Source organism: Amblyomma mixtum, chromosome 10 (assembly GCF_055824585.1).
Source record: "Amblyomma mixtum isolate Tamu chromosome 10, ASM5582458v1, whole genome shotgun sequence".
NCBI classification, from domain to species: Eukaryota; Metazoa; Arthropoda; class Arachnida; order Ixodida; family Ixodidae; genus Amblyomma; species Amblyomma mixtum.
Genome location: NC_143021.1, coordinates 122061278 through 122075627, shown reverse-complemented (window position 1 = coordinate 122075627; position 14350 = coordinate 122061278). Strand labels below are relative to the sequence as shown.

Sequence of the window (14350 nt, the reverse complement as noted above, 5' to 3'; positions counted from 1 at the left end):
CTGTGTAATTTCCTTTCCTGAAATAGAGCTTTCATTTTCTTCATTACGGCCGCTCTTTCTCTTCCTTCCTTCACTGCCACTTAGTCACTTCCTGTAAGGCGCGGTTCAGGTGTCCACCGAGATGACAGAGAATTTCGGCGCCAGCGCCGAACAGGTGGTGGTGTTCGTGGACTCCCTGGCAGCGCCGATTCTTGCTTTTTGTCGCCCTTATGTCTAATCTACCCTGCCGCACTGATGTCCTTTTGTTTTTGTGCTTTCTTCACCTGACTGTTTTTGTTTTGTTAGAAAGTATGCAGATATTGGGTAGCAACAGCTGGCAGAAGATAGGGGTGCGTGGAGAGATATGATTAATACCTTTGTCTTGCAGTGGACGCAGTCAGGCTGCTGGTGCTGTTGACTATGATGATTTGTTTACTCAAGGACAGTAAAATATGATCTCTGTGTACAACCTTATTTCATTAACTGTGGAGAAAAGCGGTTACGCGCTTGGGTTCTGCCCTTATACAATATGTGCTCTCACTCATGAATAAACACTTCGAAAACTACGCCCATGGTTTAGATTTAGGTTATTTCTCAGCATTCCTACCTAATCTCCGCATTCCTAACTTTTAGTAAAAACAACCCCATTAGCACGCAAAAATCACTAGAGCCTGTTCTTGGTTAGACTCAATGGTTTTTCTCTCGGATCAAAACCGCCACCATAGACAGTTCTTTTTGCATGACTGGAGGAGCGTGTTTTAGCTGCTTTAAAACACTGCATATAGGTAAAGAAAATGACACCATAGATGTTTCTTTCAGCTCTAGCAATGCTTAGATATGTTGTTTTATCGGAAGAGATTGTACCTAAACTCAAAGAGGGATGAAAGTGACTGTGAACAAAAGCTTCATCACTATTCGACGTTCTCAACCCTTACAATTTTTTTATAGGGGTTTAATGTCCCAAAGCGACTCAGGCTAAGAGGGACGGCCCTTGCAAAAATGACTTTTCTGCGTCATGAACAAGAGAAGAACAAAGAGGGGACACAAGCACTAACTCACAATCGAAATTTTACTGCAAGGAAGCACCTTATGTAAGGTGAAGTTTCAAAGGGAAAGAAGGGTGACATGGATGAGAAGGTGAGCAAGTGCAACCATCTGGGAACGCAGAAACAGGCAGGCAGCCAAAAATCACAAAAGAAAAAGAACAGCTACATGATAGCTGAATCTAAAAATTTCAACTTGGTGGCAAAAAGAGATGAAGATTAGGTTCTGACACTCCTAGAGCCAAATTTCTTTATGTAAAAAGCCTCCACACTAAGACGTGCAGTTTTATCGGTGCTCTTGCAAAGAACCCTCGTCTCATTTAACCGCGCCTCGTTACCGTAGCAGGTCATTAAGTGAACAACCAAATGACCGTACTTATCTTTCAAATCTGATAAATTTCGGACATGGTCGCCCAAACGCTCTTTAATGCAGTGGTCAGTCTGGCGGACATGAAGTTTCGCACACGTCAAGGGGACAGCGTAGAAACAGAGTATCGTGCTTCATTTGGCAACCCCTCTTTTCTGACTCGTAGGATTCTGGGTCACATTTCCAGCTTGTTAGGAGACGAAAAGACGACAGAAGGTTAGCGGATCGGGCTAGTTGGTGCAGATTTGGCATTTTTCGAAGCGCCGTAATTGTGCTCCATTGTTAAATCAGTGCCACATCATCGGACGTAGTCGTGATCAACTAACCCGAGAGATTATAGAAGCATAGAACATAGCATCACTGGCTAGCACTTGTGTAAGCTCGCCGTCTATTTCATTGTCAAAAAAAGAACTTGCCTTCCTCAGGGTATTAACGTAATCGTATACTGATGTTCTCGGTTCGGTTAGTCTCGGTAGCTATACTGTGTAATCTCGCAAGTGCAGTTTACTGCCGGGTCATAAAAACGTTCGAGAACTGTTTAAAGCACTTGCGGTTTTAGGAAATAAACAGTTGGAAGTAGCGCTCGTCCTTGTCTGTTCCCTCTGCGTCCTGGTTGTTTTAGCGCTTCGAAAAATGTCAAAAGACGACACTCACGTCATACCTGTTGGCCATTGTCCTCAAATTGTGCGAGGTTTTGTGTTCGCAAGGCACAACTAGCGGCTTCTGTGTCCTGCGGCGATCCTCTCCGGTATATCTTCGTGTTCCGTGCTTAAGTTTTTCAGGGAGGATCTCGCAAACACCAACCAGCGCAGAGCAGAGGAACCCAGTCGGGGAAGTCGTCTTATCTGATTTTGAAAGCTATCTTCTAACTGGTGTGAGCACGATATGTTCAGAGAAGACTTTCAGCAAAGCAGAAATCTGGGCGAGTTGGTTAAGGGCGAGAGGGAGTTAAGGTATCTGAACTCCCACGTGCCTTCCAGAAAACGTCTGTGTGCTTGATAAGTGTTTCTATATATACCCCTTCTTTTCTGCAATAAAAACTAGTTGATAGTCAGCGCTTGTTGGTGTTACTCTATCGTCTCGTTTTTCCCGTTCTTGTTGCGCTGTGATAAATATCAGAGAAGACTCCAGGCAATGCGACGCTATTGATCTTCTTGCGGTCTTGGAGTGCATAGAATCGTGAGGCAAAAGATCTTTTTTTTGCACGCGGGTAATTACCCCAGAAAACGTGTTTTGCAAGGAAGGTTAGACTTAAGTATAAAAACTACAAACCCATTAGTGGCGGGTAGTTCATGGGTAAAAGTGAGCCCAATTCCATTTTTGTCAAAAGCATTTAAAACTTCACCTACTGTAGAGGGATAGGCGAAGGAGGTCTACTTTTTTAAGAGCACTAAATTTCGTCCACATACCTAAAAAGCTTTAAACCCCCCCCCCCCCCCCTCAAAACGTTTCTCTAATGATCGGTCAACCTTTGTTAAGAAAATGCCGCAAAGGATAGGGCCACGCAGGACCCTATGCACACACCGTTGCGCTGCGAAAAAGGCAGGTTGTCAAAATGTATACAAGTACAACTTAGGTAAAATTCAAATAAAGTATAAAATTATCAGCCGAAAATCCTGAACAATTCTGGGAAGACGTACACGTCTCCGTTTGCTTCTCTGCATTCCATTATCAGATTTGAAAGATAAGTACGCACATTTGGTTGCTCACGTAATGACCTGCTACGGTAACGAGGCGCGGTTAAATGAGACGAGAGTTCTTGGCAAGAGCACAGATAAAACTGCACGTCTTAGTCTGGAGGCTTTTTACATAAAGAAATTTGGCTGTAGGTGTGTTAGCAATCCATCTTTATTTCTTTTGGCTTCCTACCTGAAAGTTTTAGATTCAGCTATCAAGTACCTGTTCTTTTTCTTTTGTGATTTTTGGCTGCCTGCCTGTTTCTTCGTTCCCAGATGGTTGCCTTTGTTCACCTCCTCATCCATGTCACCCTTCTTTCCCCTTGAAACTTCACTTTTATAAGGTGCTTCCTGGCTTCAATAAAATTTCAATGGAGAGTTAGCGCTTGTGTGTCGTCTTTGTTCTTCTCTTGTAGTGTGCATGGTCTGGCGCTAGTTTTACTTTAATTCAAGTATGCACCAACTAGCCCGAAAAGAGTTGTTAATTGGAGTTTTAGTTGATGCCTTGTTGAGCTCTTGTTGAATTAATTTGAAACCAACCCATGCATGTTGAGCCTACTCAACATCTGCTAAACAAAATTTCGGTGGGCAGTACTCAACATAGTGTACATTGAACAATTTAAGTTCATTTTCAGCTTGAAAAGGTTTTGCACAGCATAAAAATTGTAAATTTAGGCCCATAGGTGCATTAGTTGAGACGTGGAAATGGACATCGTTTAGAAAGTGTTTGATAGAGCAAATAGACTCCTGCATTGCATATTTCGATAGATAAGGTGTACGATCTCACAAAATTCTATATGTTGCGGTATTTATAAGCGCTGTGGAGTATGGCAGTGTTCTGTGCTAACATGTGATCTCATGTAACTGTTAATAATGAGCGAGATTTTTCAGTAGAGGGAATGTCTCGTTTCTTGCATATGTAGCTCTCGGTTTTCGAAATTCGATGGAAGCCCACACATTGTAATGGCAAGCCTTGAGTACTTTAATTTTAGTAAAGCTAAGAATGCGCGAATAGAACGAGGACAAGAGGTAAAGAAACGATTACAACGACAAGTGCTCACAGCCGTACTGTTCGATTCCTTCACTCTTCTCCATGTTCTACACGCCCAGTCTTACCTTTCCTCAAAATGAACCCACTAGCTCGAAAGAACATTCTACTCTAGCTTTAATTATGTTTTAGGATTTTCTTTCGCACGCTATGTGAGCCGCAAATTACTAGCTGATAATGATGATGATGTCTTCTATGGTCGCCAGGGAAATCAAGCAGACCACGCATGCTCTGCTTGCACGATTTCTCTTGGCATCTTCTGCATCATCACCTTACAGAATAGCAAGTGAACAAAGCCAGCAGGCTGTTAACCATGGTCATGGCGATTTCAACAAAATTTTTGTTGAACGCAGTCAACACATTAATTGTTGAGTAATTTCTGTTGAACTTGTGTTGAATTGTGTCTCATGGCAGTCGTGTCTGAGCCTAACTAAATAAAATTAGTTCGACATGTGTCATGCAAAGCGAGCATTATCACATTATGCATATTAAGAACGCATACAGCACTAGTTAAGGCTCTCGTAAACCACCCAAAGTCATTTTCTTGCAAAGAAAAAAGTGCTACTGGTGCAATATGCTCTCTCAGGCAAACCTACTTCGGAGGATTCGTATGTGCAGTCATAAAAAGGGCGTTTAATTAGCAGTTTATTTCTGTTCTTTATGAATAAGTCAAGGTCTTCAACTCAAAGAACCTCGCGTGTGAACTTGATTACTTCTGCTACATATAAAATAAATAAATAGTATTAATAATAATTGATATAACTTTACTGATTGGCAGACCACTACCTTTGCATCTCCGCACACCCCTGTGCAGGATTATACCTACTTTTGCCGTCGCTACAGGACTGCATCGGTCTCGCTATTTTTCAGTATATTTGTGCTTTATATTCTACGGCTCAAGTGTTTCAGTATATTTTGAAAGAAATACCTGTTATTTAAGTAAATAAGCAATGCCTGTTCTCTACAGACGACAGAAATGATGCCAATCGACCGCTTCGTTCGACCGATATGCTTACCTGCAAAATACATAGAAGTAGGAAACAAGAAAGTCATCGCTGCAGGATACGGGGCTACCGACATGAGTAAGAAACGGCTCATATGTTTTTTTCACATCACGGTTTTCGGTCAGTCCGTCTAAGCGCATATAGTAGTTCCTTTTGGTTTCAATCCAGACAGACAATCAGCCTACTGGGTGGGTACTGTCACAAATGCATGATATCAGTTGCTTCAAAAAATGTCATGAATCCTGAAACCTAACAGCGCGAAGACAACGACAGCAGGAAGAAAAGAGTGAACTCTTTGGCCTGGGCTTTTTCATGATTTGAAGTACGCCACGAGCTTTGTATTTACCCAGGCGACGGATAACTCCCAACTGTGCGTAAATGAGTGGATGCTGAATTGCGTGCCAGGTACGTGTGCAGGAAAGGTTCAGTGCCTGCTTGATATTGATTTCTGCAGCATTTTGCAGACGTAGAATTCAACTTTACTGCATAGAATATACCGTATCCAGAGGCCGCATCTTCACGGAGGGTCCGCACTCTTCGGTCATCATCCACATCGTGACAGCTCTGCTCTCCACGATCGGCTAATCCTGGCCGGCGTGAGCTGGCCGAGATGCGAACACAAATATGCCACGGGCGTCTGAATGGTAGCAGGAGTTGTCGGTTGCGCCCAAGAAGTGCAACTGACCCAAGCGAATCAACAGTGTGGTGCGCTGCACGCCAGTAAACGCACTGCACGTTCAGCACCACCTCTTTACCGTTTCCGCTCTGCGCCATCGCTGACGTTAACTTAACATTCGCTGTGCAACTCCTTAGCGGGGCAGGGTTCTTGAAGAAAGAAGAAATAGCGCACTTTTCCTATTCCTTGCATACGCACGTTTAGTAGTTTCCAGTGAGCAATGTTTCAGTGGATATGGCATCACGCCTGGCGGCCTGAGCGCCGGTGTTGCGTAAATCACTGGCTGTCCCCGTAACACAATTCCTTGATTGGTCGAGGAGGTCGTGACGTCATCAGTAGTGCCAAGTTTAAAAATCAGAGGACTAGAATGTTCGAATACGTTCTACGGGATTATCACGCGGGATTATAGTATTCCGAAACGCTTTTCCACCTTATTCAATCCGCTACTACGTACTAATATACATTAATTCAGCTTAATATAATTTCTTGGGTGGACGTATTTCTAATGTTAGCGGAGTCCTTTTGTAATATTTGGAAATGGGCCAACTTTCAAACGCTTTCGCATTTTCTTCAAGAATGTTATTAAGAAGGACTCCAGATTTTAGAATGACAACTATGGTACGAGTGGCACAACTTATGAGCAGCACGAGAGTATGTTGAATAATATATGATATTAGCTTTCTTAGCCGCATCGTCGTATGTGCAACGCTCACTGGATACATGCTCCGGCAATTCCGCGCTTAATGACCTCGGCGTGCTGCCCTTCCATCTCGGTTGCATGGAGACCGATGTAGGCCGTTTAAGCTCAGCACAGGCGCGAAGTGAGCAGCAAAGAGCCGCTAGCTGAGGATGCCGTTTCTCGCTATTGCCCGAAAACATGCAAGGCGGCCGGTGCGTGCACAACGACGGTCAAAATTTTAGAGCGCATGATTTCTGCACGTTTTTGGGCTGATTGTTGTGCATCGCCAGCGGTTCGAACATATTTAAGGTAAGGTGAGCTCCCTTCCGCACCACGCGGAGGGTTGAGACTTTCGCGAACATTACCCAAGCATTGCTAAATAGCTTACAAGTCAAGCCATTGGACTCCTCACTTTACTGAAAGTCTGCATGTCATGTAGCGTCACATAAAAACTTTAATTCTAATGCGGAGATAATCCTCTCACCAACACCGTATTCTTCATTGGCACAGGATACAGTCAGGTAGCGCCCGACTAACCTTAGAATAACAACTGTAGTACTGCGTCTGCGAAAAATCCCTAGCCTGCCTATAAACAAAGTGGCCAATGCAGAGATTCTGCGCAGTTTGCACCTTAGGCCCTAAAGAAGCATGCTGTTATTTATTTTGATGCTGCGTTGACACTGTAGTAGTATATGTATTTTAGAATTTATGTATTTTTGAGCCTTTGTGCCCTGGAACCTACTGGAGAGTCAAAAGAAGTCACAGAATAAAAAATTAGACTGAGGACAAGACCCGCGTCCTTGACTCTACCTGGCACGTTTCTTTCTGCCCTTTACTACTCCTCTTCCGGTATCGCCACCGAAAGCCCTGCCCGCGCTGGTGGTAGTGGTTTATTTAAAAAATAAAAGTGAAGCAAAAGAGTGTTGCCGGCAGCGGCAATTGCTATCTAATATCTTAAGCACCCGAGCTGCAGCCGGCGGAAACGAAAGGGAAAGGGAGAGGGTAGTGAGGAGAAGTATAGAGGGGAGCGACAGCAAGAAAGGACAGGGGAGAGCTTTGTACACTATTTACAAAACACAAAAGTAATCAAGTTCGCGCCGCTCGCGCGCTAATGTCCAATTCTTTTCATCTCCCTCTAGAGACGCGTGCAGCTCGGATTCCCTCCGAGCCTGAACCCGCTTTGGGCTGCAACTTGCCGCAAGGTGTTGGGAGCAAACAGGCTTCCAGTAAAAATGGCGAAGGAGGACAGCAGGCGCCATAAACAATGGGGGGCGCCTTGCTTCGCGCTTTCCGCGGGATGTTACGTAGGTTGAACGCCTAATGCCTAAAAATTACTTTCAAATTGGAAAACAGCAAACAATCTGGCAGCGCCTCGAGAAGCAATAAGCAGCAATCTTATTTCAAGTCTCTTCCTTGCGCTTGAGCTCTGTCGGCAAGGAAAGGCGAGCAATGAAGGCCAACGGGTGCTGTCGGAGCGAATGTTTTGCGCAGCTATGTTCCGCCATTTACATGACGCAAGCAGCAGTCTCTGAAACCAACCTGAGGAGCAACGCGGCAACACTGGACGGAATAAAGGCAGGCGACAACACAGGGTGGCACTGAAAACTGAACATTTGCTCAAGAATAGCAGAGCTTATATGGATCATACAGCGTGCGGAAAAAAGGTTGTGAAAGAAATGAATGCTACATAGCTTTTCAAGAACTTAAAATATCTTGATCACCTCGATTAGAGATCAAGTGGGGATGCAAAACGTACACATCCTTGTTTGTTGAGCTGAAAGCAGAGCATTCTCCTGAAAAATCATAACGGCAAGAAACGAACGTACCAGCGCGGTTTTTAATGAGTTTGAGCCTTCCTGCAAGATACGACACACTGTAGAAGCATACGCAAGTACTGGATGTAAATTTGCAATGTAAGGCTGTTCTACTTGCACTGGGGCTTACGAAAATAACGTCTGGCAAGCTTAAATGTTCTGGATGATTTTAACAAGAAATATATAAATGTTCATTCCGCGTCAAGTTTTCTGAAAAAGAACTGAATGTATTTATAATGTTCTGCAATTTCAAGAGCTAGTTCATCCAAATTATACAGCGATCTCACTGCAGTCTCTTACGGGTGAATGATACAAGTAGACATTTCGCACTGTTCAAAAATATGTCCCTTTTTCGGTACCTGTCATGAGTCATGATCAGGTCATTTTCTTAAACTGGTGACGCCTTGCTCCTTTTGCACATTTCTGTAAACAACAAAGCCATCGGCATACACTCGCACTTTGCATTCAAAGCCGTCTACCGTATAGCTTATGTAAACGTAATAAATAAATATTTTGGTAAAACAGAAACCTTGAGGACACCCTCGGAACGAACATATGTGAAGCGCTATAACAAATTTTTTCCTGCGCTACCTGTGAGTGGAATGTATGGTGGATTTGCACGGTGCAGATCTATGTGCTTTAACGACGCCAGCATCACATGATGCGTCGCCTAGCGTTCAAGCCCCCACCCTTCACGAGCGGGAAAGTGCGAAGGTCAGGAGCAGTCCTGAAATGTTGTAGTTTATATTCACATGTAGTGCAAGGCGGTTAGCCTGCATATAAGTGTACTGTAACGTTTTCCAGAGTAAAAAATGGCTGAGGCTTAACTTGGTTAAGCCTGGAGAATGCGAAGCATCATCGTGTCGCGTATTTTGGAGGCGCACAACCACAGCGACGGCGCGAGGTGGGCCCCCGTTTCTCTACTGTCGTGACGTCATCGTGTCACGTGGTGTGACGTCATGTATCACGTGATTTGGAGGCGCATAACCACAATGAAGGGCTGAAGTGGTAGCTAAAGTAGTATGCTTCGCATAAAAACATCTTCCGATTCTGCTGAGCTGGGCGGGTGGCAGAAGATGCATCTTGGAGAATTCAGGGCAACAAAGGGACGAGTACGAAGGAAGCTCTCGTCTGTGCCTTCTTCGTTTGTAGTCGTCTCTTTGTTGCGCTGAATTTTGAGAGATAATAGTCTATCTGTTCACATAATTAATGCCGAGAAACCCAATGTCGAGTTCTACACGTTCTTCTGATGGCATATAGTTGCGGTTGCGAGAATTCTTTGCATGCTGGTTGGCGCGTTACTGAAATTGATTTTTGACCGCTGCAAGACAGCACAGGAAGGAACGAACTTGACAGGACAGGGTCACGGTTACTGTTATTTTGCACCCAGGCCGATCAACAGGTGAGTTTGCGAAGAAACACTGCGCAAGTTCCATACCTGCTAATTTCGCAACGTTTCCTTCGCTTCGTGTTCATTATGTCGCTCATAACAGCGCTTTTGCCTCGAGTCATATTATTTGATCCTTCTTACGATATGTCGTTGAGCATGGCTTGTCAAAGTAGTCAGTCATCTTGACGTGGCAGCTGTTCGAGATTTTTTTTAAAATGTGGTGAGGTTATTGCAGAATAAACAATTTTACAAGAGACACGACAGTTTGCCGGCCGCAAATTGATTTCTCGCAGCCCCTTTATGATTATAAGTGCCATAATAATCAGAGGTGAACACAAAAGTGTAGAAAACATCGATGGGTTGGGATAAAAATGCAAAACAAACATTTCAAGTTGCTTCTCTTCGGCCACTGACCCTGCTGTCTACTACTCGGGCGCAATGATAACTGAGCGTAAAACCAATGTTTCTGTCTAATGCGCCCCAATGCGCTTCCATGTTTTGCCCTTTCTGCCCTTATTTGCGCGCGCCCAGCGCAATCACGAGGGAATGTGCTGAATGAATGCATCGTGGCTTGTCGTTCCAGCCGAAACGGTCAAAGGTGCTCTCATGTACGCAAGACTCAACGCTCTGAAGAACTCGGACTGCAACTACCAGCTGGCTCACCACCCGCCATTCGGTCGCAACACCAAAAACACGCTCTGCACAATGGGCTACGGAAAGGATATTTGTCTTGTGAGTAACAGTGATTTGGAAATAGAAGCGTTGTGCGGTATCCATGGGAATATGTGCCTGAAATTGTTTTTTTTTTTCTGTAGCATCAACCAGAAAAAAAAAAGGCCCGTGAACACGGTAACGCGAACCACCTTTGCAGGTTCCGGTGTTCGACAGTTTCTCCCATAAGGGCGCAGCGCCGTTTGCGGATCCTTTTGCGAACGCACGTTCGCGAGGAAGCCGTGTACCAGGCCAGAGGACGCTTAATTAGAGAAAAAATAGCGCCAAACCAAACCATGCATACCACAAGAAAGGAACGAGGACGAGACACCAGCGCTTGTGTCTTGTCCTCGTTCCTTTCTTGTGGTATGCATGGTTTGGCGCTATTTTTTTCTCCAATTCAGTAGGCATCAACTAGCTCAAAAAGAAGTGTTAATCAGAGGACGGTTGTACAGGTTTCTTGAAGAATCTGTATTCACTCCTCAGTTCTTCGCTTTGCGTTCAAGTTCCCCTCACGGAATAGCAGGTGACATTCAGCATGTGATGAAAGTATCAGTGGACTACGTTTTCGCTGGATCCCTGCTCAGCCCCTAAGTGTAAAAACAAATTGCGGAAATATGGAAATCGGTGAAAACTAGTTCTGCGTCCCGCTTTACTGAACACAAGGCAAGTTATTTCTTACCCGGGTGTACACAATTCACTGCAAACTGTCGGAAGAGCTGCAAACTGCAACATTAAAAGAGTATGATTTGCAAACTCACACCCCAGAAATTATGGAATCAATTTCTTGTCCAAATATGCACATGACGCAAGAAATGCGCCAAAATGGGATTATTACTGGCGGCAAAAGTTGGTGGCGCGCTTATGGTACCACGCTCACTGTTATGAGCAACATTATTTTACTGCTCTAGCTGTTTTATACTGTTATTTTCCATTTATACTAGCCTCACGAAACAGGCCGGGCAATAAAAAGAGAAAGGGGCATATATCATGTTAAATAGATGTTAAATAGGAGACAACAAAAAGAGCCAACACAGAGACACATACAATTGTTTCAATCATAAACGTTTATACGAGTGAAACAGCGAATATTCGGAACATCTAAATACGCCATGTCTATAGCAAAATCGTGATCTGAGCTAGTTGGTACATCTTCACTACTTCACCAGAGCTGGGACGAGGAAGAAAGACAGAGAAGAAAGGACAGGGACAAGCGCTACTAACAACTGGAAGTTTATTTGAAAAAAAAAAACACAGATTATATGCTCACAACCGACAACCTAAAGCGCCTGCGCTTCCTGCAGGAAAGCACACAAGAGAGAATTAGGAATCCAGATACGAAATTTCACACTCGTGGATGGTTACAGATGGTGTGCTAACGCACGTGTCGCTGTTCTTGTGAATGAGATAGGCTTCACACAACTCCCTAGTCAACTGATCTTGATGTCTAAACTTAATCTTAGCTCTGTTAAGCAGTGGAAAGCATGCTTTTTTATTAGACACCTTGGACACACCGGGTTGCGTATTCGCCAACTGCAGCCTGTACAGCCACGAGGCTTGAAACCACGGTGAATTGATCACGGTGACTGAAGATTGTCACAACGGCTTACCTAAGAGGGATAATAAATCCTCTTAAATGGCGTTATATGCCACTAAGCATCACGATTTGCGATGTAAAAGGGAAAAAATGGAAAGAAATGAAATTAAAAAAACAATAAAATTACAGTACAGAGAGGGGAGTCGAACGGCCGACCTTCCATACGCAACACGTGCCTCTAATCCACTGCGCCATAGCGGCGATGTCAAGCCGTTGTTCTGAATGAATATTTATAACCAGCCTTAATGTGCCTTCTACCTGCCGGTGGGCGGCGCTGTCATTGCTGGCTGTACCGGCTGCATTTGGCGAACACGCCACCGGGTTAGTTCAGATGACAATATCTGTAATGAAGGGATAGATTTGATGAAGAAGCACCATTAAAAGATGTTTTATGCTGGCGTAAGCGTGTATTTATGCATTTTCCGGTTTGCCCAATGTAATTCTTGCCGAATTTAAAAGGTATGTCATAGACCACTCCCTATGCACATGCCAAGTGGAACATGAATCACCTTTTGTGCCATGTGTCGAAGGAGTGGTCTATGACATAATCTGAACGGAAAAACACGACATTGAAACAGGACACAGAAAGATGAGGACAGGATGTCCTCATCTTTCTGTGTCCTGTTTCAACGCTACGTTTTTTCGTTCAAATTATGCATAACCAACTGGCCCCACAGCGTACTCTCTTAAACTTCAGTCTATGACATACCTTTTAAATTCGGAAAGAATTACATTGGGCAAACGGGGCCTCTAAGCGTGGTCGATTAGTCAACAGCAGAGCAGTGTGTATGCACAAAGTAAGTGGCCTTGCCATGAAAAAAAAAAAGTTGATTTTTGCGCGAAGCAGCAAGAAAAGAATAGATGTAATGAAATAAAAATCGATGAAATAAAAATCGCGGGATTTCCAAACAAATGGACCGATCATTACAGCAGTCAGTAATCTGAATTTTGACCCGAGGTCTACATGCGCCAACTCGACCGCTGTAAGGTGGCGCGTTAAGCTGTCAGCTCCCTCCGGGATCTTCCTGCAGCAGCCAGCCTGCGGCTCCTCCGCCCTCACAGTGGCAGGCACTCTCTGCTACTGCGTGCCAACCCGGCACCTGCCAGTCGCCCACAAACGCCACCTGTCAGGTCGAGCGTTGCGTCGGCAACTCCGACGCCGACGAAATGGAGCACAGAAATGGGCGCCCAAGTGCGGCGCTCTGCAAGAATCCAATGAGGCAGTGCACGTTCGTTGGCGTCGTGAGTTCGTTTCTTTCTTTGTCCTCGCTATACCAAACTTACTGCAACAACGCTTAAGCATGAACCAAGTTGACCAGTTTAATAGCATACATGTTAGACAACGCAGCAAATGAAGATGCGGCCTGTTAGTGCAGGGCTGTGCATCTTTGTAGTGGCGCACGCAGCGACTGATGTTGCTTTACGGCATTCGTACGATTTCTTTTAGCGAAGAGCGCAGACAGGGCGTTATGAGGTTAGGTGGGATCAACGTGACTATTAGTCCGAAAATAATATATCAGGTGGGAAAAATGGAAACGTGTAGCACCGTACAGGAGGGGCCATGCAATGGTGTCATTAATTTCTTGAACAACTATTCGTTCGCAGGGAGATTCCGGAGGGCCACTCACCGTAAACAGCAGAGGTCGTGCGGTGCAGGTTGGCGTGGCTTCCAGCTCGTACGACTGCAGCGGGTCGGAAGGACCCAGCACGTTCGTCCGTGTCTCAACGCATGTCTCCTGGATCCGCGATCAGCTGGAACACCCCGAAAAGTGGGAGAAGCTGAACGTTGTTCCTCTGCATATATTAAAATAGCAATCATGGTATCTGCAGGAATAAATTACAGAACTGATAAAGGTACAGAATATTTACATCCATCCTTCGAACCATTTCCATGAGTTTATTCGCACTGTAATGGCCTATATTGCACCGTAAGGGTTAGGCGGACTCCACAGTGCAAAACAAAGGACAGACGAGATATAGGTAAATGGGACAGGCGCTGTGTGCTTTGTGCTTGTGAGCGGAAAAGTCCACCAAGCAGATTCGAGCGTCCTGCGAGGTGGAGCCCTGGAGGATCAAGAAAACTATCCCAGGGCAAGCATGTCAGTAGAAAGAATAAAAATGGTTCTAATTAAAATTAACCAGTTACTATCATTCAGAGAACTGTGCTGCCGATGGTCAATGCGCGGTCCCGGCGGGGGAAGTTGCTGTCCGTCGCCAGAGAGGCGGCAGGGCCGAGTATTGCCGCAGGCCTGATCTCTCAGCGGCAGTAAATCGGGTGCGGAGCTATCGCAGCAGTGGCTTCGATGAGGCACCAGCCTGTGCATTTCAGGGAGGAGACGGCCGCCCAGGTCCGGACACTACGGCAC

At 44.9% G+C, this 14350-nt stretch overlaps 1 protein-coding gene across 1 annotated transcript in view; it reads left to right on the top strand.

Annotated features, from left to right (window-relative positions):
• The window catches only part of LOC149326817 (trypsin alpha-like), a 29996-nt gene extending 16200 nt beyond the window's left edge, over window positions 1-13796 (top strand). The window contains exons 7-9 of the mRNA XM_089564682.1: window positions 5081-5195; window positions 10260-10408; window positions 13590-13796. Of these exons, the coding sequence (XP_089420808.1) occupies window positions 5081-5195; window positions 10260-10408; window positions 13590-13796 (471 nt within the window). The remainder of the gene's footprint in view (window positions 1-5080; window positions 5196-10259; window positions 10409-13589) is intronic.
• Window positions 13797-14350: the final 554 nt, after the last annotated feature.